The sequence below is a fragment of the Artemia sp. Qi Xiang Cuo genome, chromosome 15, assembly GCF_049724085.1.
Source record: "Artemia sp. Qi Xiang Cuo chromosome 15, ASM4972408v1, whole genome shotgun sequence".
In the NCBI taxonomy this organism is placed as follows: Eukaryota; Metazoa; Arthropoda; class Branchiopoda; order Anostraca; family Artemiidae; genus Artemia; species Artemia sp. Qi Xiang Cuo.
The window spans coordinates 48,770,894-48,796,077 of record NC_142808.1 but is presented as its reverse complement, the minus strand read 5'-3'; the positions used below and the strand labels follow the sequence as shown (position 1 = coordinate 48,796,077).

At 34.7% G+C, this 25,184-nt stretch overlaps 1 protein-coding gene across 1 annotated transcript in view; it reads left to right on the top strand.

The window, feature by feature from the left end:
* LOC148943773 (adenine DNA glycosylase-like) overlaps window positions 1–24,422 on the top strand; it is a 149,246-nt gene extending 124,824 nt beyond the window's left edge. Inside the window, exons 7-13 of the mRNA XM_089101235.1 lie at window positions 7,693–7,802; window positions 8,507–8,622; window positions 10,904–10,952; window positions 13,084–13,205; window positions 17,777–17,946; window positions 20,792–20,905; window positions 24,257–24,422. Coding sequence (XP_088957361.1) covers window positions 7,693–7,802; window positions 8,507–8,622; window positions 10,904–10,952; window positions 13,084–13,205; window positions 17,777–17,946; window positions 20,792–20,905; window positions 24,257–24,385 — 810 coding nt within the window. The 3' untranslated portion in view covers window positions 24,386–24,422. The remainder of the gene's footprint in view (window positions 1–7,692; window positions 7,803–8,506; window positions 8,623–10,903; window positions 10,953–13,083; window positions 13,206–17,776; window positions 17,947–20,791; window positions 20,906–24,256) is intronic.
* Window positions 24,423–25,184: the final 762 nt, after the last annotated feature.

Sequence of the window (25,184 nt, the reverse complement as noted above, 5' to 3'; positions counted from 1 at the left end):
ACCGCCGCTGTTAAGGTAGGAAATGAGGTTAGCAGTTGGTTTTGTATTAAATCTGGAGTTAAGCAGGGTTGTGTTCTATCCCCCTTTATATGGATTATTTTGATAGACTTTGTTTTAAGGAGCACAGGAAAGGCAATGGGAGATCACGGAATCAAATGGGGAGGAAAAAGTCTCCTGGACATGGATTATGCTGATGATTTAAGCATCATAGAAGAAAGTGTGAGCAAACTGAATGAAGTTTTTTAGAGGTTTTGTGAGTTCAGAGGGCTAGGATTGGTATGAAAATTAATGTTAGGAAGACTAAGTCACTAAGTCTAGGAATAAGTGAAGATGAAAAGGTGAAGTTGGGTAATGAAAAGATTGATCAGGTGGGCAGCTTCACTTACCTTGGTAGTATTATTAGTAAAGATGGTGGGAGCAGTAAAGGTATTAAAAGTAGAATAGCCAAGGCTCAGGGTGTTTTTTTTTCACAGTTAAAAAAAAAGTCTGCATGACCAGGAAAATATGTCTACAAAACAAGATTAGAGTATTAGAAGCTACAGTGATGACAGAGGTCAAATGTGATTCAGAAGCAGGGGCGCCCCGAAAAGCGGATGAAGATTTGTTAGATGTTTTCCAGAGAAATTGCTTAAGGATTGTTCTGGGTAAGCGGCTGACTGACCGTATGTCAAACAATAGGCTCTACGAAAAATGTGGTTCAATACCGCTCTCTAGGGCTATAATGAAAGAAAGGTTGAGGTGGCTAGGGCACGTTGTGCGGATGAAGGATGACAGATTGCCGAAGATTGTTCTTTTTAGCCTACCGTCTAGGGCTAAACGGAAAGCAGGTCGTCTCCGTCTGGGGTGGTAGGACGTCATAAAGAAAGATTTAAAGCAGATGGGAACTTCGTGGGCGGGTGTAAAAAGGGAGGCTTTGAATAGATTGGGGTGGAGGAGGAGCGTGCGTAGCTGTGTTCTCAGGCGGCCTGGTGCTGCGGTGAGTTGTTAGTAGTAGTAGTTTGTTGTAGAAACTTGAAAAAGTGCTTATTCGATTGGAAATTCAAAGGTCTAGTGCCCTTTTTAATTGTCAAAAATGATTTGAAGGCAACTAACCCGCCTCTCACGCCCATCTTTTCTCCAAACACATCCAATCAATATTTTAGATAGCCATTTTATTCAACGTAGTTGAAAGTTTTTGAAATTAGGTCTTTAAGGGTGACAACCCCTCCCCCCCCCCCCCACAGCCCTCAGGGCAAGGGTTGTAAGTTATGCCCTGGGGGCGTATTAGGTTTTTATTGAAAGTGTAGAAACTTCAAAAGGGCTCATTCAATTGAGAATTTAAACGCCCACCATTTTCCCAAACACTTCCAATAAAAAATTTTGAAATATGGATTTTTTTCAACGTAGTTGAAAGTTTTTGAAATTAGGTCTTTTAGGATGATAACCCCCTCAGAAACCTCAGTGCAAGGGTTGTAAGTTATGCCCCGGGGGCATATAAAGTTTATATAGAAAGTTGTTATCGAAATTTCAAAAAGGGCTCATTTGATTGGAAATTGAAATTGCCCTTTTTAATAGTCGAAAGTGAGTGGAGAGTAGTTAAATATTCAATCAAAGTTTAGAGATAGCCATTTTGTTCAACGTAGTTGAAAGTTCTGGAAATTATGTATTTTAAGATGACAAGCGCCACTGAGCCCCAAGGGCAAAGGTTGTAAGTTCTGCCCTGGGGGCATATAAGATTTTTATAGATAGAGTTGTTGTGAAACTTCAAAAGGGGCTCCTTCATTTCGAAATTGAGAGGGCTAGAGCCCTTTTTAATAGTCGAAAGTGATAGGAGGGTAACTAACCCCCCTCTGACGCCCACCATTCCTCCAAACACATCCAATCAAAATTTCCAGATAGCCATTTTTTTCGACGTAGTAGAAAGTTCTGGAAATTAGGTCTTTGAGAATGATACCCCCCAGCCCTCAGGGCAAGGGTTGTAAGTTATGCCCCAGGGGCATATAAGATTTTTATCGAAAGTTTTGTCGTAGAAACTTAAAAAGGGCTCTTTTGATTGGAAACTGAATGGGCTAGGGCCATTTTAACTAGTTGAAAGGGATTGGAGAGTGACTACCGCCCCTCTCACACCCACTATTTCCCCAAACATATCTAATCAAAATTTTGTGATAGCGATGTTGTTTAACGTAGTTGAAAGCTCTGGAAATTCAGGGTCATAGAGGATGACAACCACCCTAACAGACCTTTGGGTAAGGGTTATAAGTTATGCCCTGAGGGCATATAAGAGTTTATAGAAAGCGTCTTCGTTTCCAAAAGGGCTCATTCGATTGGAAATCGAAAGGCCTAGTGCCCTTTTTGATAGTCAAAAGTGATTGGAAGGCTTGACATTTGTATAGTAAAGATCGAAGTGGGTATAATGTATTATTTTTTGTTGTTGTTGTTGTTTAGACCAAGGCATTTCGTATCGAAGGAGTTGTCGTGGAAACTTCGATTAGGGTTTCGTCGGTTGAAAATGGAAAGGGATGATTCCCTTCTTAATATTCGAAAGTGATTGTAAGGCAACTAATCCCTCTTTCAGTCCCACCCTCCCGCACAAACCCTCCCATTTCTGCTCTTAAAATTTAACCAAATCAAAATAGCGTAAGTGTATACAAGCTATCAAAGAAAGTAAACAGATTTTTTTTCGAATGGTATCAAGTTTTCCGTTTCAGGTCAACTAGAGGAGGTATGACACTAAATTAAACAGTACTATTTGTGTCCAGATTTTTAAAAGGGTGTATGTTGTTAAAAATTGCTGAAAACTTTTTTTCAGCATACAAATAACAGCCCAAACTATAAAGTCTTAAAAAACGAAAAGATTTAAAGTATTTTATTTTCTTTTTCTCTGAAAAGACTATGTCAATATAAAACGAACAGAAATTAGTTAAAAAAACTTTTTCCACAAAATAAGTTTTTCGAAGAAAAGTAAAGAACTCCATTAAACAAAAAATGAGCAAAAATAAAATCAAATAATCTACCAACCGTGAAACTACCACAAATCAGCATCGATAAATAAATGAAACCCAAAACCAACAGAAATTACAATAATTAACAGAGTCAAACTCAAAACGAGTAGAAATTAACATAAGTTGGCCGCAAAACCCCTATGCCTTCCCAAGGCCAGAACAAAATTTGCACTTTACTGAAAAAAATACAAATGAATGTTCATTGTCAATTTAATATACATATACTGATATTTATTAATCAAAATGTTAATATTATTTGATTTATTAAAGTTATAAAAGTAAAATCATGAAAAGCTTAGTAGTAAATTTTTCATAAATGCTTTCCATTCTTCATGTTATTAATAGAAAGCTAGTCAGGGTATATATCAACCTTTGGACCTGTTTAAGGGAATTCAATACCTTAAAATCCCTTTTTGAGCCTCAAAACGACTGACTGTCTAAAGGAAAAAGGGCCCATTAGTGAATTATCCCAGTGGACTAGCCACCATTGAAAGCTATTACGAATCTTTGGTGTGACTATGAAATTTGATAATAAAGACGATGCGATTTTTAAGTCTCCTGTATCATCAAGGTTTTGAATCAAAGCGGGTGGCACCCCATTGAACTCCTAAAGCTGCCAAAGAGTTCAAATGATATGTCATTTAAGCTGATTATTTGCGTTTTCCTAGCAGAGTTTACAGTTTTAGAGACTGATCTTTCTGAACTTCTACAAGGAAATCCTACTTCGTTTAATCGAAAAAACAAAATTCACACTTCTAATGATGTAAATTTCATTAAACCTGAATATGTCTATCTCTGGCTCAAAACGGGGTAAGTTCATTTACTTTTCTGAGTTCCGGTAAAGAAGGCGTCGGCTTTTAGTTTTCTGTCGTTTATTCGGATCTCTCACCCAAGCTCTGCAAGTTATTGCAAGACCCAATCAATTCTAAATAGTTTGGCCACACAAACTAAGAAAGTTTATACCGTGCGAGGTAGTGTGATCCTCTAAGGCAGTGGTTCTTAAACTGTGGTACGCCTACCCCTTGGGGGTACACACAAAACTTTAGGGGGTACGCGGTCGGCCAACAAAAAATAAAACAACCCTTTAACTCTAGGACTGGCAATTTTATTTGTATTTTAGCTATAGTTTACTTAGTACCGGTAACTGAGAAGGGGTACCTAAAATGTTTTGTGGGTAAAAAAGGGTACAATGTTTAAATAACTTTGAGAACCACTGCTCTAAGGTATAGAATTTCCTTAACGTGTACAAATATGCCATGCTTTATATGACTCGAATGCAGTAGCTTTGAACCCTAAGGCCTGACAATTCTGAATTTTATCTTGAAATATGGAATGCATACTACGGTTAATATTCGTACTCATGTAACTTATATTGAACCGTGTTTCGTATTCTTTTTATATTTCGGTGATTATTCCTCGTTCTCTTAAACGGATCAATAGTTATTGTATTTCTGCTGGACTAAACATGCCTTCTGATAGGTCGAATAGCTCACTAAATCTAAGGATGGGTTAGGATCTGTTAATTTTATGTATTTACGTCAAGAGTCATGTTCATCAGTTATTTTAGCCTAGGTATTTTAATTTCATAAGGCTATTGGGAATATTGTATGCCAGTGACAACCCGTGCGGGAAAATTATTACTGACGAAGCCTTAGAAGTCCAAGAATCTTATTCCATGTATTGCTCAGAAGCGGTACTTCTGTAAGTTGTCGGCACGTGATAATAATCTATATTTTAAGGAATTGCACAAGAATTACAAAAATTGGTAAAATGTAGTTCTTTGCCGAGAAAAGCAACACTACTATAAAAACAAATTTAATGATATTTATGGGAACCCTAGTAAATCTTGGAAGGTAATTAAGTTGGCTATTAGCCTAAATTACTATGGTTCCCTTAAATATCATTGAAGGTGTGTCCAGACATGATAAATCTTCAAGATGGTGTCTTTAGCCGGATGTGTGATTGTTTGCGAATATTGGCAATAGTGTTTCTTGTATATTTCTGTATGTTTGGTGCATGTTGTATTAGATTTTTAAAATGTACGAATGGAATTCTGTCGTTTAAAGGAGACTAAAAGATTTTTTTCGCTGATTAAAGATGTCTTTTTTCTACCAGTTATTACTAAGATAGTCGAAAAGAAAAATAGATTTTAGGTCAAGCTCATTAATATTATACTTTTGAAGTTCCCGGACATTGGAAATTTTTTAGTTTGCATCAGTTTGGTTTTAGAAGGGGTTCTTCGATATGACTAGGCTGTTTTAGTACTTACTCTTTTGTTGACGATGCTTTGGATAAAGGAACGAAGAATAATGTTTTACTCGGTTGATAGGGATAATTTCATTTTGAAAGCTTTTAACTAAAATTCAAGTAGGTTTCCTAGATCTGAATGTCCCTCCTGAATGGAGTAGAAGCCTTTCCGATGTTTTTCTTATGCATAAAAGTGTTTTTTTAATGGTTGACTTTGGGTCCATTATTGTTTCTGGTGTATATATATGATCTTTGTAGTATAATAATAATAATAATAATTTATTTGTGCCCTCTGTATACAAAAATACACGCTAGAGGAGTAAAAAAAGAAGCAAGACAAAATTTACCAAGGCCAACGATAAGATTCTCACTCAGCAAGAACACGAAGTAAAAGAAAAAAAAATTTCACTCATAATCTAGTATATCTAGTACTGTACCTTTGGATTTGATTGATGATAGTAATAACGTTAGAACGATATTGTCGTGTTTCATATATAATTTTTATCTGACTGTTGGTTCCAGAAGCAAAGTTGAATTGTTAAATGTTATGTCAAAGACAATTCAATGTATTGAAGAGTGGATGTGGTTAAATAAATTAAAATTGGACCACAATAGATCTTGTTAGATGATGTATGAAAGAAGAACAAATTAAAGATAATTAAATTTAGGGTTAATGCTCGTTATCTGGAAGTTATTGTTGATGAATCATGAGTTATGATGATTGTATCGCATGTGTAAGTAGTAATTCAGCTAAGAATGTTAATATTATAAGAAAACTGAAGGTTATTTTCCTTCGTAATGTACTGAGAATGTAATTTGTTTATAGCGCCTCTGTATCTGTTACACTGCTATTTGTCTTTGTCAAACAACACGTTCCATTATTTCTCTTGGGAGTTCTGACTAGTAGTAACCGGAATTAATCAGTAGCCTACTGTAAGACATCATTAAAGCAAACTTCTTTTGCGGGAGCTTGTACATTTAATGGTGTTTTATTTGTGCATGCTCATCATTACAAAACATTGCCTCCTTTTTTTGCTTTTTGCTATTTCATTGTCTCTTTACCATTATCGAACTTGAAGTTCTCATTTGATACTAGGTCAAGATCTAGGAATTGACGTGCTAGGACTATAATTTGGAAAGATTTTCTGAATGAGTTAAGGTTGTTTCACGTGTGGTAAAATTCTGTAAATTGTTGAAGTTTTACTGACTTGAACTGTGAGTCAAAATTATTATTTTTAATTTTTTGGAACGGCTGTCCGTGTGTTTATATGGAGATTTTTCCTTTGTGTAGCTAGAGTGGCTTCTGTCGTCACAACTACCATTAGGACCCTGGCTTGCTAGAAATAATCAGCCCATAGGCCCATGATCCAGCAAAGTCTGTCCTGGTTCAGCTAAAAGTAAATATAAGAGTCCAGGGACAGTCCAAAGTCCATGGTAGCTTAACTGCATAGTATTTGTTGGCTGATGGGGAAGGAGGTAGGCTTAAGGATCAGCAAAACCTACTGCTGTGACAACAATAGCATTGCTGCCTCATAGTGGCGCTACTTTAGGTAAAAATATATTTTCGCCACTCAAATAGCACCTCACTAAGACAAGTCCCTCTTTTTACGCATAAAAAGGGCACTAGAAGCTAAATTTCCATTGAAATGAGCCTCTCTTAATGTCTTATGACTTTGTTCAATACCACTACCACCCCTCTGTGAGGGTTTGGGGGTGGGCAGAGGAGAACATTAAAAGCAGGTAAACACGCATTTGTAACTCAAGAGAAAATTTGAACTATTTGTTCCAGGATTCTTAGACATAGTGAATCTAATGGTATAAATTACATCAAGCACTTTTTGAGGGTGTTTCGTCTTTTTTGAAGTGATCAGTAAAATGCCATATTCTAGTTACAACTTTTGTTTATTAAACATAGCCTATTCGATTTTACATTTACGAATTTTATGTTTATCATGCATTAGTTTTATAAAAAACAGGTTCATGGGACGCATACTTTTATCAAGATTTAGTATTTTTAGAGTTTTGGCTACTATTGATGTGGTTACTCGTTCAGATTATCATATCTTCTTTTCTATTGGAAGGTTCTTTCCCAGTGGTGGTTCTAAGCCTGGGCCCCCTCCCAATTTTTCTGACTTTTGACATTTAAGTTCCTTTTATTTTATATTTTTACAGTCGTATTGTATACCTTGCCCCCCCGCCCCATATTGTGAAGGTTAAAACCGCTACTGGTCTTCCCTTAGCCAAGCAGAAGGTATTATCTTAAGTATTTCGTTTATTGAATATATCTTATCTTGGTGCAATATCCATATTAGAATAATATACTAACCATTTTATAGCATTTAATTGAAGTAAGACTTTGAAATGTTGTTTAGTAATGTTCAAATTTTACTACTCGAAAATTTTCAATTAGTAATGCTTAGTGGTACTGTTAAACTAATGTATTATAGGTTCTTATCTCTTATAGGAAACAGTAGAGCATATATGGACTCTGGCAGACCAGGTCGTTGACCAAGATAGACCGGGGGATTTTAATCAAGCTATAATGGAGCTGGGAGCCTCAGTATGCTTGCCAAGGTAAAACAAAAAATAAAACACTTGCATATTTTTTGGTAAATTCTTTTGAGAACCCAACTTTTTCCGTAAATTGCTGGTAGCTGGATTAGTTTAAGCTACCACAACACTCTTGTCATTTCATAATAATTTAGGGGAGAGGTGAGTGCATGGGCGCCCATAAAGGGGGGGGGGGGTTGGCGCCCGCCCTGCTGGCTGAATGATGCTGCCTTATTTTTATATTTTTGTTCTGAGATTTCTATTATATAGCATTAAAAGTTCCAATTAGACGAGTTTTGCCCCCCCCCCTGGAATTCAGCTTATGGGCGCCCATGGGTGGGGGCAATTTTTGTTCTATTTTTTCAATGAAAATGGTTGTTTTCAAGGAAAATACCAAAACGAAAGGTATTTTTCAAAATACGGAAGGAGGCAAAAAAAAAAAAAAAAAAAAAAATATATGGTGGTGCATAAACGCCCCTCCTAAAAGAGAAAATGAAAAGTAGAAATCCAGTCGCACTCATGAGAAAAATTACGGTTACACATTTTGAATCAGCCAAATTAATTCGATTACGTATAATTGATATATTTTAATAGTAAAAAGCTATTATAGCCATTTATGAATTATTTAGCTCTGAAATTTAACCTCCAGGAAGTCAATTACTAAATTTACATCACCCTGGTTATTTCAGCTTCTATTAGTTTCCTTATTTTAATTTTTTTTCTTTTAGGAACCCTCTCTGTGCTGCATGCCCAATCTCTAGTATTTGCAAAGCTTTTGAGAGGAGCAGAGTTTCAAAACCGAAGAACAAAAACAGAAAAGAAAAAGACAATTCTGTGGACGACAGTAAGGAATTTTAGACACAATAAGAAAAAGTTTCTGTGGCTCAATATTGCCTATTTATTCTTGGAAATGTTTTCATTAATCCTCCAATGCAAAGCATGTTAACTGTAATTAAGAAACAATACTTTTTCGTGTCCAAATATTGTAAATATAAGATCTTAAATTACTATTCAATGACAGGAATTGAGTTTTTTGTAAATTTTTTTAAATCCAAGTAGACTGCCAGAGAGAGAGAGAGAGAGAGAAAAGGACAGGTGGGGGAGGGGAAGGAAAAGGCTAGAGGGGATGGCGAGGATAGAAAATGACAGACAACTTATGTTTATCCTTGGATCAGAAATGTTTTCCATTTTTTGGCACATATAATGCAATTGAGCCTTGTTGAGAAGGGGTGGTGGTTTGGCAACCCTGCCCCCTCCCAACGACCTGAAATACCTATTTATTCCGTTTCCCTTGCACGTTGGTAAACTCAAAGCTTAGTAAACTTGTTTTTTTTAAGAAACTCAAATTTAAGAAACTTGACTTAAGCTTGAGCTTGTAAGTACCCAGCGCAATTTTCAATTTTTGAGCTTGTAATTACTCAGCGGAAAACAAATGACATAAAGACAAAGAAACACTACCAACAAGAGAATCTTAGGATTAAGAGAAACTCACCATGAGCATTATAACTTTCAGTAACGTAAATTATTTAATAATCTAATTTCAACTATTTAAAAGATAGTTTAATAACTGTAAACCTACTTTTGGGTCACCCTTTCTATAGAAGCTGAATTTAGTATGACTTTATTGTTTGAAATGTAGTTTTGTATAGTTCATATATAGTCTTGGTTTTATTGTATTGAAATAATTTAATTCTATTACATTTTTGTATTAATTTATCTTTTTAAGAAGAAATTTTTGTATTGTCTTTCTATTATTATTATTATAGTATCAGTAATACGACATAACTTATAGTTTTACTGATTCGAAATATCAAATTTTTCTTAGCACTAAGTAATTTTTCAAAGATCCTGCAATAATTTTAAAGACATAACATGCCTAGCCAACGAAAATTAAATCCTTGAGAATTTTTCATTTCTAAATTATTTTCTACTTGTAGTTCTGAATTGAGTGTGTGGTAAATTTTCGATTTTTTTTTTGTCAACATACAAGAATCTCGATAATGTTCAAAGATAGTTCTATAGAAAGCAAAATAGAACTTGTCTATGATTTACACGTTAACAATTTTAATTGTTTTCACTTTATCAAATATATGTTGATGGATCCTGTTTGGTTTCACTATATTAGTAAAGCAGTGGAAATATCCAAAAAGCCTTACTGGATTAATTACTCCTAGGGTAATGAATTTTTAAGATTAAAACAAAACTGCTGCCTTAACTTTTTATTCCTTGGTTATTGCCTTGAAAGCCCCCTTCCAAAAAATTAACTTTGGAAAATACTTAAACACACCTATCTTACAAGATGCGTATTTGTTGAAAGAAAAAAATATATTAAAAATTGTTAGGTCTTGTAGCACCTGTTTGGTAGAACGCTAGAATTCATAGATTCGGACGAACTTATAAAGGTGATCTTCTCACAAAGGGCACCCACAGAGGGAAGAAGACGTTTGTAATCACGCCATCCCCACCCCCATAAAAAATCAAAAATGTATACGGACTTATTCATGACTTGCTCGTTGATCCGAAATAAGGTGGGTACCCTATATGGCTATATCGTAGTAGTAGTAAAGCCGTGGAATTTTCGAAATAAAACTTAAAGAACTTCTAGAGTAAAGAATTTTTACAATAGAAAAATGGAGGCCTATGGAGCTAAATGCAAAAAAAAATAAAGTTTACAAAATGCCCAAATAATGCTTTGTTATAAGGGGCTTATTTGTTAAATATGAAACACAGCAACCCTAGCTGTATCTGTTTTGTCAAATGCCAGAATTTAAAGATTTGGCTGGACTTATCAGATATCATTCCTGAAGTTTTGTGTTGCCCTCTAACCAGGGATACTCGCAAGGGACAGAACCTAAAAATGTATTTACAATGCTGAATTTTACAACATTCAATTTTTAAAGAAAATATTTGAACCTTAGCCTCCTCCTTAAAATGCTGTGCCTCATGCCTCACCTTTCCCCAGGAGTTGCATTCCCAAGAAGGCTCTCTTTTTTTACTTGGAAATTCTTTGTATCATATTGAATTGTTATCTTCAAATGACGTCCTAAATATGTGGAATACATGGGATATCTTTCAATTTTTTTATTTATACGAGTGACCTAATTGGGATCGTTTTTTTTTTGCAGTTGAAGATTGCCATTTATGCCTTCCGAGAGAAAATCCATTTGTCACCGCGTGAGTTCAAACTATTAATTCTTGTGTATGTAGTAAGGATCTGGTATATTTGCAGAGACTATACGGACCAGGAGGAGAGATGACAGATCTTTTTTACCAGTGTCCGTCAAAAGCTTAAAAACAGAGGAGTTTTTTTTTCAACTTTTAAAGGAACTAGCCTAATAGCCTGTCTAAGGATATAAAAAGAAAAATAAATACTCATTAACTGAACTTGAACTCGAACTAAAAAAAAGAATGACAATTTTCTATATTCACTTGCTTCAAAAACTTTTTCAATTAAAAAAAAAACAAAACAAAAAATACTGCAGAGCAAATTTCAAAAATTTAATTCTGTAAAGAATTAAGCCGAGTCTCAGATATTGAATGAAAGCAAAATTGTCGTCTTACATTGAACAGTAACATATGAAGTCTTACACAAGAAACGTAAACGTAACTAAGCTAAGACATGTAAGATTCTGTTATCTTGTGCTCATTGAGAAGCAGTTTTCTCTCTATGCTTCCTTTATTTTATATTTATTTTGTAAACTTTCTTTGTTTTATTTTTCGTTTTATTCTTTATAATTTTCATTATACAAGCAGATTTCTCGGCAGCGAGATTTTTTTTTCCTCTGAGCTCGTTAATTTGTCTTTTCTTTAAGTGTCTCTTGTTAAATTAAGAAACAAAACGAGTTTTTCGACTGAAAGTAAGGAGTTAAAACTTAAAACGAACAGAAATTATTGCTTATAGGAGGGTTGTTGCTCCCTCCTTAATACCTCGCTCTCCACACTAAAGATTTTTAATGCTTTTGAATAAGCTTCTTATTGCTCTAATTAAACGGTCCTTGATTTTCAGGAGTCATTCTTAGAGAATTGGAACAAAATTCAAAATTTAGCGTTTGAAAAGTTTGGAATAAGTCTGAAAAGTTTTTATCTATGAAAAACTCCTCGAGGAAGGTAAAATAAATTGCACTTATAATAGTAAAAACTTGTTAGACTGCCCCAGCAGGAACAAAATCTAAAAAATGCTGACGTAAATATTCGAATAATAAAATTATAATAGTAGGTTTTTATTTTTAATTAACCCGATTTAGTTGGCTTTGAAATATGATAGTATGTATTTATAGCTTTGATTTTAGGAGGGGGTTAATTCGTATCTACTTTCAATTTTGAGATTCAGTCATTGTAGATTTTATATGTTTTTAGGCTTTTCATGGAGTCTTTAGTATTCATTTCCTTAAGTCGCTAGGCTATTTGTTTTTTTCCCACTGTCTTTTTTCAGTGCCTGAGATAAACAACCATTTCTTTTAATATTATTGGCCTTATTCTGTTGCTATATATTTAGAAATCTTGGAGGTTCCTCATGTTTGATTTTGTATTTTCAGTTTTGGTAATGATTCGCCAGTTCAGTGTTAAAAGTGATGCTGATTGCTAAAATAATAAAAAAAAATTGAAAACTAGATAGGATGTATAGCCCATCTTCAAATTCCTTCTTAAGACTTTGTATTTGTGACTCTTTAGGCAAAGTAGTTTCATAAAAATATTTTCAAACATTAGGTTATCAAAACAATTCGGCATCGCCAACTTATATTCTCTGTCTGATGAAATTTGTGACTACCGAAACGTTCGAATTTTTTTTCCAACCCACCTTAGTGGTCTGGATTATTTTTGCTTCAAAGAGGAAATTTTAAGCTGACCTTTTATCAAATTTGCCCTAGCCCTTTAAAGAAAAATTTAAAAAGGTGTTGGCTCAGACAGACTGCTTTTAGCTTCGTCCTCATGCTCATCGCATGACATTAATGGCGTCGTCGTCAATTGCCTATACTATGCGTTGTCAAGCTAGGGATGCTTCATTGCAATGTTTGTCTGGTCAAAGAATCACAAGACTGTTTCTCCAGTAAAGCTTCTGTCTTCCCATTAGACATCTCTAGTTTTTGACGATGCTTGGAAAATTACTATTCGGGTGTTATTAGAGATGGCCGTATTGGCATAATGTTCTCTAGTAAATTAGATGAGGAAAAACTATTATCTGCCTAACGTCGTCCCCATAGAACAATTTTATTTTTCTATTTTTGATTTTCTAAGATTTATTTTCTTTTTTTAGGCTGAAATGTTTATTTAAGGATGCATTTATCGTAATTTTTCTTTATTGCAGTGATGGTGTCCAAAACTACCCTCGGAAGAAGAAGAAAATTGCCGCAAGAGAACAAAAATATTTTGTATACATTGTGCACAAAAAGGAAAAGGAATTTTTGGTGTTCCAGCGCCCTTCTGAAGGTGCTTAGTTTCTTTATTTCACTATTCTAATGACTGACGATTATTATAAAAGAAGTATTACTAGAATAATTTTATCTTTTGGCCGCGTTCAGTACCCACATGACTCTTCCCTCTAGAGGTAAGAGGTGTTTCTGTTTGCTCTGCTTGCCTCATTTGAACGTTCCTTTAGAGATTACCTGATTTTTTACTGTAGGTCTTGTGATTAGGAGAGGATTCAATTGATTACATCTTTTTTTTTTTACCAAGGATAAGTAGATATTGATGGAATGGCTGAGAAAGGATGAGACGACTAGGACAGATTCTGCGATGTAGGATGGCAGATTGCCAAAGATTGTCCTTGTTGGTCAATCTTCTAGGCCCGAACGAAAAGCAGATCGTCTCCGAATGGAGTGGGGGGATGTCGCGAGGAAAGATTTAAGGGTAATGGGAATTTTTCGGGAGGGTATAAAGAGAGAGGTCTTGAATAGATTGGGACGGATGAGGAGCATACGTAGCTTTGTTGACCTCAGGCGGCTTGTTGCTGCAGTGAGTTATTTATAGTAGTAGTCGTAGCAGGTAGGTAGATCCAAGCTTATATACTCATTATGATATTTTCTGGTATGGCTTATGTCATGGCATGTGCGCAAGGGATGTCTAGTTGTCTACAATAGTAGGCATCGTGATGTTTTGATAATATTTGTGCAATAAAACCTTATATATGTGATTTATTCGATACCTTAAATCATTATACGAGCCTCAGCGTCGGCTGACTATCTCAAAGACAAAGGTTCCATTAGTAAATTCTCCCGGGGGACTAGCCACCAACGAGAGCTATGGAGAGTTTGACGATGAATTCGATTGAAAAGGCAATGAAATTTTACGTCCCATCAATCGGCAAGGGTTTTTTTCTCCCGAGTGATCTCTCATTTTTTTTTTTTTTTTTTTTTTTTATTTACTGGGTGGTAGTGAGATAACGGATATTTTTCAGGCTGTTTTCTTTAGTGATTTTTGTATAATTCTAAGTTCAGTGAGGTCGACCCGCGCTATTTTCCTCTTTCTCCTCCTTTTTCTCCTTCTTCTTCTTCCTTCTTTTTCTTTTTCTGTTTGACAGCAGTGCAATTATTAGATGTTTTTCTTTGAAAGGGTGTTAAGCCTAAGTCAGCTCGCTTTGGTGATTGATAAATTTGTTTGTTTAATTTAAATATAGCCCTTGTTCATTAGTATTATTAAAGCTTGTAGTACAACAGGGAACTCCAGAAGCCACAAATTGCGCTAACGATATTATCCTGTTTTTTAATGTTTCCTAGCAATTATGCACAAAGTTTTTTAGGGACTGCTCTTCCCTGAACTCCAAAAAAAAAAAAAAAAAAAAATTCTGCTCCGTTTAATCGAAAAACAAAATTCACATTTTCTAATGAGGTAACTTTCGTTAAAACTGAGTATTTCTATGTCCTGAAAACAAGAGACGTTAAATGGTTTTTCTAAGATTTTTTGGGAAAGAAGGCGTCGACATTAGTTTTGTGTCAGGTTTTCAAATCTTCAAGTTCTATGTCAAGACTTTAGCTAAAATACACCACTCTCTCATAAAATCATTTGATGGTACCTCCTAGAACTTTTCTTGGAGCCATTTCCGTATGCACAGATACCAAAATTGTAATTTTCAAATCAAATACCTAGGCTTTTACAATTAAAGCAAATTTAGTTTGTTTTTATTTTGCCCCATGTTTTTGGCCATGGTTCTTATAGCCGTCTTATACACATAAACCAGCATGTATCGGGGGGGGGGATCTAAAATTGTACTTAGATTAACATAAAAAAATTACTTCAAGTGAATGAACCAGGCACTTTGGCTTGGAAATGCAGTTTTATCGAATCTTCATTGTTTCGAATCTTCAAGTTCTACTAGCTATGTCAAGACCGCCAAATTAATTCCAAATAGGAGATAGCTGTATCCTCCAAATAGGAGGAGCTAGGGTGATTCTTTAAGGTAAAGAATCGCCCTAAAGACTAATATAATAAGAGAATATCGTGGGAGCATAAGGGGGTAAGATTTACCTGTCTGATAAGCTGACCACCACCCTGTTCAAATAAGTGGTTATAAGCTGGAAATCCTCTTCAGTAATAGCGTAGGCCATTACTGGTCATCAATAATTATCACCTACAATGATAATCATTACCATTGTAATGCAGTGTATTCATTATAGGCATCATTATTATAATAGTCACAATGCAGCAGAAGATTTGGCTAAAGGGGCTGGAACCAAAATTTACGACTTACCATTATACGTCTTTTACCTTCGTTTACCATCGCTCCGCCTCCCCCATAAGGTCGAAAGTTAAACAAAATACAGGAGCAAAACAGCAAAGGGGGAACCCCCCTTAGTTACACAGAATACAGGGGCGAAACATAGAAATGGGGGAGTCCCCCCCTCTCTCAAATAAAAATGCTGTATCCTCCCTGTCCGTATCTGTGTTGAATGTTGTATAATTTGAAAATTTATTGGAAAACATATTTGTAGTTTCTAGTTACCATGGCCTGTGGTTTAGTCGTTACTAAGTAACAGCTTTTTCCATGAAAAGGAAAAGAATAAACGCCATCTGATACTGCATAAATTTTACACTTTATAGGCAGCTGCAGTAGATGGCAATAGTTAGCAGCTTTAGTAGACAGTAGCTTCATTTGGTATTTTTTTGTAGGCTTCTTTTTTTTTTCGTTTCTGCGTTTTACTGCTATATTATATGCGGTACCAATAGTTTGCAGATAATAATTTATGTTATGTTTTTAAACATGAGCTAATATTCAATTTCCTCTTGTCTCTTTTTTATCTATTAAAAGCACAGTTTATATAATTAGCAGTATGATCTTTCCCTATCTCACCCATTATAAAAACCCGGACCGAGGTGCGAGTGCTCCAGAGAACCTATAAACATAAGCGGCATTAGATCTTTTCACGGGTAGACAAAGAATAATCACCTACGGAACAAGTACTGACAAAACTGCTTGGCCGGCTCAACCAATAAGTGCACAAATAAGTGGGAGGAGCTTTTTGTTCGCACCGAGAATGAGGAGCCAGAAATCATCTGCGGTAAACTTACTGGATAATTATATAAACTGTGATTAATAGTAGGTAGCTTTGATTTTTTTTTTACACTTGTTAAACTGAATTTTGATTTTTTTTTTTTTTTTTTTTTTTTTACCTCATGGCTCTGACTGTTCCCCCAAAACTTTTCAAGTTGCTTCTATCATTTACATGATTTTGTGTCTTTTCGACCCTATCCAAAAAAAAACTAAGTTTCTTAGTTAAAAAACTAAGTTCCTGCTTTCGTCACTGCGTGTCTCGTAGAAGTAGTTAAATGTATTCTTTTTTTTATATAGCTTTTTTAATTATAGAAGTGATGTAGGGAAGATCCAGCTGCGAAAAGGCTTAAGAAATATAAAATAAAGATAAACTATTCAACGATAATTATCACCTACAATGCTAATCATTACCAGTATAATCCATTGTATTAATTATAGTCATTATTATAATAGTCACAATAATAGTCAGGATATAAAATAAAAAAAAAATTCATCAATAATTACCACCTATAATTCTGTTTTCTATAATCCGTTGTATTCATCATATTTATCGTTATCATAACATTCACAATGCAACGGCAATGCAGCAAATAAAATGGGTAAAAACTCTGGAGCAAAAATTTATGATTCACAAACACCTGTCTCTTAACCTCAATTACCACTAATGCTATTATCCCTGAATTTTCTGGGATTTACTCGAAAGAAAATTTGGGCGCTCCGGAATATCTTTGAAAATTAAGACTGGAAAATGCACCTGTGTTAATATGATCATCTTCTTTTATTGTTGTTGATGTCAAACAAAACTCGTATCTCGAAATATGAATTGTTTTCAGTCTAGTACAAATGACATTTTGGTCTTTACAGGACATAGGGTGTGTTAGTCCTACCCATCTTTGCGGTAGTTTCTGTTCTTTTTAAATTTAGCTTGATTATATATTTTGATTTCTGTTTGTTTTGGGTTTCAGTCGTTAATTGATTGTGATTCGTGTTCATTTTGCACCTGATCTATTTGTTGACTTTGTTTCCGCTCGTCGTAGGTTTAATAACTTCTTTTAAATAGCTTCTTTTGTGAAAATGTCTTTAAAATTAATTAGTACCATTATAATTAGTCACAATGCAGCAGATGAATTTGCTAGAATGTCCGGAATTAAAAGTTTCGGAGTCAAAGATTGTGCGGAGTCATTCATCTTTTACGCTCATTGCTAGTACTTCCAATATCTCTGAATTTCTTGGAATTTCCCCGAAAGAAAATTGGGTGCTCTGAAACATTCCCGAAAAACAATGCTCGTAGATATACCAAAGTTACTACGAAATACGAATTATTAATTATAAGCAACATTAATTTTTAAGGAGATTTAGGGAATTCATTTTCATGTCAGGGAATCTCTCAGAAAACCCCCCAAAAATTGTGGCTAGTGGAATCACTGCTAATTAGGGGAGCGCTAGTACCACCAACCTTTCAAGCCTTTTGATTTTAGACTATTTTTAATAAAAGCGAACTTACTCTTAACAGGATTGTTTGCCAACCTATGGGAATTTCCATGCATAGAAGCTGATGAAGAAATGAAGGACTCAATATTTTTGGAGACAATTGGGATAAAAACGAGCACAGCCATCAAATGTGGTGAAACTTTCCATAAACTGTCTCACATTAATCAATATTATATAGTAAACGAATTGAAGGTATTTATTTCATTTCTTACTAGGCTGTATGTTTTATTTTATTTTTCTAATACCGATGCTCTGTCGAAAGGACCTTTTTTTCTACAGTTTTAAACACGGGCTGCTTTTGCCTGGAAGCAGGAATTTCTGGCTGATCCTTCTCATCTGGTTTATTCTTTGGATGAGGATACCTTCTGTAAATACAGCTTCTCAAAAGAAGGAAATTAAACTTAAAAAAGCAAAAAAGGAAACTGTAAAAATAACAGTCTTCTAAATGATTCTCGTGTGTTTTGTGCCAAGCGTGAATTGCCAACCTTTTAGCAGTCTATTTATTCCAAAATCTATTATAATACCTTTATATTATTCAGATTATCCTTTTTTACACTCACAGCTCATAAAACAGTTGAAGAAGCCCAGAATTATAACAGAACTTCTCTCTGAATGATAATATCAATAATGTTAAAAAGGCACCATCTTCAATGGTTTTTAAATTATAAGAGAAGAGGGGGGGGGGGTAATCAAGATAACTAAATATTTCGCTTAAACTGAACCTCTAAAAACACATGTTTTATTTAATTTTTTCTTTATTTGTTCATCAATCCTTTATTATCTATTTTTAGAAATAACTAGGTAAATGATTTGAGAAAATGACGGCTAAATAGTTACAAAAGAGATGAAGCTTTACTTTTGGTTTCTTTTTTCTCACTGACTTGTTTTTGAAAACCTTTTGTGTGATTTTGAAATCTGAAATTTTGAAAAGAAATGAGATATTGGGAAAAAAAATTCATTTCAAAGCTGATTTAGATAAATTTCATACTACTACTACTAACAACTCACCGCAGCACCAAGCTGCCTAAGGCCAACACAGCTACATACGGTCCTTCTCCATCCCAATCTATTCAAGGCCTTCCCTTTTACACCCTCCCAGCAATCTCCTATTTCCTTTAAATCTTTCTTTATGACGTCTATCTTTTATAAGGCCATACGGCTTTGATTGATGTATCGTTGGAATTTATTTAACTGACAGGTCCCACTCAACCGTCAGGTGACGGAATATCCTGAATTAAAAAGAGGTTGAAGTACTGATTGTACAGTAGGCTACATATCAATAAAATGCAATATATTTTACTTTATAAAATTCTGAAGTAATATTTGTAGGTATTCACAAGACTCAATTTTGCCTATTTCATCAGCTGAGTTTAATCAACTGGACATTAAATTGTTGCTTCAGAGAAAATATCATATAAAATCTTTTTAAGTACTGTGACCAAAATGCACTGTACCTAATGTAAAAACAGAAGAGAAAACTGTATGAAATAAGCAAAAATTGTGTGACAAATTGAAACATAGGCTAGTTGTACGTCAGTACTTCAACCTCTTTTTAATTCAGGATATTCCGTTTCCTGACGGTTGAGTGGGACCTGTCAGTTAAATAAATTCCAACGATACATCAATCAAAGCCGTATGCGCCATAAATGGCCAGGATAAACTTCTTTTTCAATACTGTATCGTAGCTTCGATGTTATTTTGGTCAATCATATTTTTGTTAGGAAAACATCTTACTTTATGTATCCGGTAAATTTCCCTAACTACCAGCTGTTTGATAGTCTTCAGCTCTTGGAAAAATCACTTGATGCAATAGAATGGGCTCTTGAAGCTCGAAGGCAAGCAAGTGCTTTTCATTATAGGTATTGCATAAAGTCTGTATCATTAATAGTGCTCTCGAAAAAATTGTATTGGTACTTTCAGTATTTATATACTTTAGAAAGGCTTTTGTCACGATAGTGCTTAAAATTTTATTTCGTAAATTAGGATAATATATCAGTCTTGCTTGCAAGACTGAGTTCTGTTCCTAATTTGTGCTAAGGGATCTTATTGTTACGATCAAGAACCAAGGATCATAACAAAGTTATATTTCAGTGAATTAAAACTTTTTCTTCAGGAAGAAAAAAATAACTACTAGCTTCTTCGAAGGAATTTTTTATTTTGGATCTACGGATATGCAAGATTGTTTAACTCTAATGATTTTTCTCATTTTCAACTATGATTTTCGGTATAGTGGGAAATACGTAGGCGTATGGATAGGGAATCGAGTTAAGAGGAGAAGACATGGAACAGAGGACATACTCCAAGTATTTAGGAAGCACAGTAGCTTCCAGTAGGGACTCCGAAAAACAGCTGCGCACCAGAATAGCCCTAGCCAACGCAGCGTTTCATACAGTTCTACCAATCTGGAAATCTCCAGTATACTCTAAGAAACTCAGGCTCTTCCAGAGAAACAGCCTTCATTTTTTTTGTTAACAGCAAATTGTAGTCTTGCATAAAGGCAACTCCATGTTTGGCTGTGTCATTCACTACTTGTAGTTCTCTGACAATTGCTTCAGCCTTCATATGGGATTCATTATCCACCCAGGTCTCAGGATCTGTAGACAAGAAACTATCTGGAATGGAAAGGATATGGAAGAAGTTCCTTGTATTGTGTGTAACAAAGTCCTGTAGATTCTTGTTGGTGACTGTAGTTTTGTCCACAGTGATGCACTTCATTGGTTGTGCATAACAATTTATGCACCTTTTCATTAAACGCTTCCATTAAAAGGTGAAAAATTCAGAATATCATTTTAGTACGTATACCTTGTTTTGTCTTTGACTGAGGGATTGATTCGAAGCTTTCACGAATTTTTTTTGGAATGAGGAAGGGCAAAAGTTCAAATTAGACCTTTATGGCTCGCAAATCAATGTTGCTAAGACATTTAGTCGTAAATCCGTGACAAAAAATTTTACGTCGACTTTTGCTACGTATTTTTATAGGTAGCTGCTTTTAGCTACCTCTTTCAAAGATATTTGAATTAAATTTCGAGGTTTTCAGGTTGAGGGAGACCTTCAAATATTGCTTCCATCTAGTCACCAAAACATGGAGTGGTTAACTGAAGAAAAGATTAAGTCGTCTGTTGCTTCGACCGCGATGAAGAAAGTTTTTCAGGTATGTTTAGGATGACACTTTGAAAGGCATTTATTGCAATAAAGAACGACAAAAGATCATATTTAACAAACAAAGATATCAGGTGGCACATAAAAAAGGAGCTTTTTGTTGAAGAAAGGGAGGGGAGAGGAAGAAATATCTGGCATAATTAGATGTAAGTAGTTGAGATATAATTAATTTACGTACAATTTTTTGAGGATTATGTGTAACAAAGGCCCGTGTAACTATCAAAAACTTATTCATATAAAAGTTAAATTTCGTTTTCTTTTACGAAATTTTATTAAACGTTTTTTTTTTTTGCCTTCTTTAACGTAACTTCGGACCCACTAAAACTTTTATCCAAAACTTGTTGTCTTTTCCTGTTAAAGATTTTAAGTTTCTTTGTTATATCCTGGGTTAAGGATATGATTTATGTGACATTGGGTTTTTAGGGCTCTTTTTATCTTTGTTTTAATATTTTTCATTTCGGGATACGTAGAATTATACATTTTTGGGACATGTGCTGTAGTCTTTGTATTTATATCATAAATTTAAGAATAAAATACAGTGAGGTACTGCACCCAACATCCCGGTATGGACCAAATATAATCCTAAGATCCTAAGTGAACCTCTTCAAAATCTTCGCAATTATGAGTTGCTGTTGTTCAATTTTTTTGAAATGTATATTTCTTGTTTTAATAACTGATCTTTCTAACTACTTTGTACTGACAGCTTCTTAGTTTGTTTTTCTAGTTAAGTTTTTCATATTATTGTTTTAAAAAAATAAAAAGTGAATCTGATATCCGTTGAGTATGTTTGTAAAAAGGAATAGAACAAAAAAAGTTTCAAGATAAAAGTTGTATATAATAAGGAGCAAAGGAAAAGAAAGAGAAGGGGAAAAAAGTAGATAGAATTGAAAAAGAAGAAAATGTTTTTACGACTCGTTTAAACAGTCTGTGAATTGTAATAGAGATGTATATATAAAAATAAATATTCAATTTATTATTTAAAACAGTTGAAGCGAAATTAAGTTTGAAGGGATCTTGCATAATTATACAACTCCTCAATCTGGACTCCAATAATAAAAAAAAGAAACAAAGAAAAAAAAATTTATAACCATACAGTCAAAAGGGATTGGAGGTCAATCACCCCCCCCCCCCTACACCAATCATTTGCCCAAACACATCCAGTCAGAATTTTTTAGATAGCCATTTTGTTCAAATTAGTTGAAAGGTCCAGAAATTGTAACTTTGAGGATGAACCCTCCCCCTCCCCTTAGCCCTCAGGGTAAGGGCCGTATGTTACGCTCTGGTTGCATATAAGGTTTTTATAGTCATGGTGGTCGTATGAACTCTGGAGAGGGCTCATTGGATTGGTAATCAGAAGTTATAGTGCTATTTTTAAGAGTCAAAGTGATCAGAGGGCAAATACATTTCCGATTGAAATTTTGAGATAGCCATTTCTTCAAAAATAGTCCAAAGATATCATAACCCGGCCTTTGGGGTTGACACAAGCCCCCAGATTATGGAGGTAAGGGTTGTAAGCTATGCCCGGGGGACATGTAAGGTTTCTATGAAGGGGTGGTCTTGTGAACTTTAAAGGAGGCTCGTTTGATTGGAAATGTATAGTTCTAGTTCCATTTTCAGAGTAAAGCGTGACAGAGAGAAAATATCCCCCCTCCCTGGTATCCTCTTTTCCCCAAACACGTTCGATTGAAATTGTGAGACAGCCATTTTGTAACGAATAGTCTAAAGAAAATATAACAATGTCTTCAGTAATCAAATCTAAGAAATATTTTGGCGGATGTTGAACTAAATCAAAACAAACTATGAGCATGTGGACTTTCAAAAAGGTGACAAAGCAATATCTCAAGAGCAACTTATATTATTAAGTTAGACCTTTAAGAGTAAGTTGTGGGGGATTTTGAACTAGCCAGAAAGCACCATGTATATATTCTTGATACTATCACTACAGTTACTATAACTAATGACGCTAAGAGAATTAAGGTGAAAGTTTTGGGAAGCGTTCAGGGAGAGTTCCAATTAAACGAAAAAAACTGTATACATGCAGGTTTTCAAATAGGCATATAAGCAATATCATAGGCAGTACCACTCTATAATAGCTGGAAATATCATTGAAACATTTAAAGAAGCTAATTCGATTGAAAATTAATAGTTCTAGTATCCTTTCTATGAGTAAAAAGAGATTGGAGGGCAATCATCCCGTCTCTCAAGCCGATTTATTTCCCGAACACATTTAGTCGAAATTTTGAGACAACTATTTTGTTCAGTATAGTAAAACGGTCCAGCAAGTATGTCTGTAGGGATATTGGAAATGTCAACCCCACACAATTATGCAATTAGGCCGAAGTTTCTCCCAACATACGAATAGCAAGCCAAAGTATGGGTTCTTATAGAAAAAACCAGAAAAGATATAAATTTTTTTTTCATGAAAATGACTATGTCAATAAAAAACGAACAGAAATTAATTAAAAAATTTTTTACTTCAAAACAAGTTTTTCAAAGAAAGGCAAAGAGCTCCGTTAAGTCAAAAAAGAAAGGAAATAAAATCAACTGATCGTTCAACCGTAAGAGTACCACAAATCACTATCAATGAATAAATCAAGCTCAAATGAACAGATAATAGAATAAATAGCCGAGTCAAATCCGAAACGAGCAAAAATTAACGTTAGTAGGGCTGATAACCCCCATGCCTTCTCAAGACCAGAACATCATTTGCACTTTACTAAAAACAAAATACATTTGAGTGTTTTCAATTTTTTTACTTAAATAAATGCAAAAAATTTAAGACTTTAAGGAATAAATATCAGTATAGGTGTATTAAACTGACAATCCATGGTCATTTTTTTTGTTTTTCTCTAAAGCCTAAATTATTGTCTGGTCTTGAGAAGGTATGGGGGTTGTCAGCCCTAGTAATGTTAATTTTTGCTCGTTTGGAATTTGATTCGGCTATTCATCCTAATTTCTGTTTGTTTTGAGTTTCATTTATTTTTTTATAGTGATTTGTGGTACTTTTACGCTTGGAAGATTATTTGACTTTATTTCTGCCCATTTTTTGCTTAATGGAGCTCTTTCCTTTTTTTTTGAAAGGCTTATTTTGTGGAAAAAGTTTTTTAAATTAATACAAATATAAGGTAGCATCATCCAGCCTGGGGGGGGGGGTGGCTAGCGCCTTCCCTGTTATGGGCACCCTTTTTGGTAATTTTCTCATAATTGTGGAAATTCTAAATGGAACCTCAAGCTGTAACAGTGACGGTAGGTTCAGAATGTCTTGATTTATCGGCGCATATGGTCACATTTCTTGTTTTTCGTCTGTTTTGGAACTTGATTGTTGGTTATTTTTTTTTATTAGGAGTGGAAGAACAAATTAGAGAAGACTATAAAGCCAGAAATAAAGCGCAAAAGAAAAGCTGACTCAAAAATAAATGGAAGCGAGAAGAAGAGACAACCTTCAATAAACTGTTTTTTTGAGACTAAATAAATTCTTTTATAAATTTGTAAGTAAATTTTATAACTGACGCTCTTTACAATTCAAGTTTTATCCCTTGCTAGAACTCAGGGAATAGGGGCTGTTATTTTTTCCACTTTATGTGCATCTTTCCTTCTTATTCACTGTGTGGAAGTATTGAAGAGATATGCGCTGTCTATAAGGCCAGTATGCGTACATATACATATATATATATATATATATATATATATATATATATATATATATATATATATATATATTGACAGTTTTGCTGCTTGAATTTAAATTCCCTTGGGATTTACTGACTTAGTAAGTACTGAGATCCAGACAGAAAGATTTAATTACCTTAGAGGACTGCACTCTTTGTGTATAGCAGCGATACTGATAACATATATTAGGCGATAAGCAGAAGAGGGGAAGGTTCCAGCCACAAGCGCCGTATGTACCTACCGGTATTTAGTTACCCTTAAATTACGAGGAATTGGTGAGCGGGTCCCGACGCTTCCCTTGTTCCTAGTATTGTGTGATTCAGTGGACTTCGGCTGTTTTTGTGTAAAAGTGATGACTGAAAAGCTGGTACTCAACCCAGTTCTGAAATTTTTGAGCAGATCACTCACTGAAGGGGTGAAATTCGATCAGATTTTGAAAAGCGCAGTAAACTATTTCAAGCTTGATACAATCATGCAAGCTAAGCAGACCCTTCACAGTGATTTGGGACATTAGAAGGCGGATGATTTCGTATGCGAAATGTTAGAACTTGAGCATCATTACTGACATGTGCAAGTCATTATTTTTTACAGCAAAACAAAAT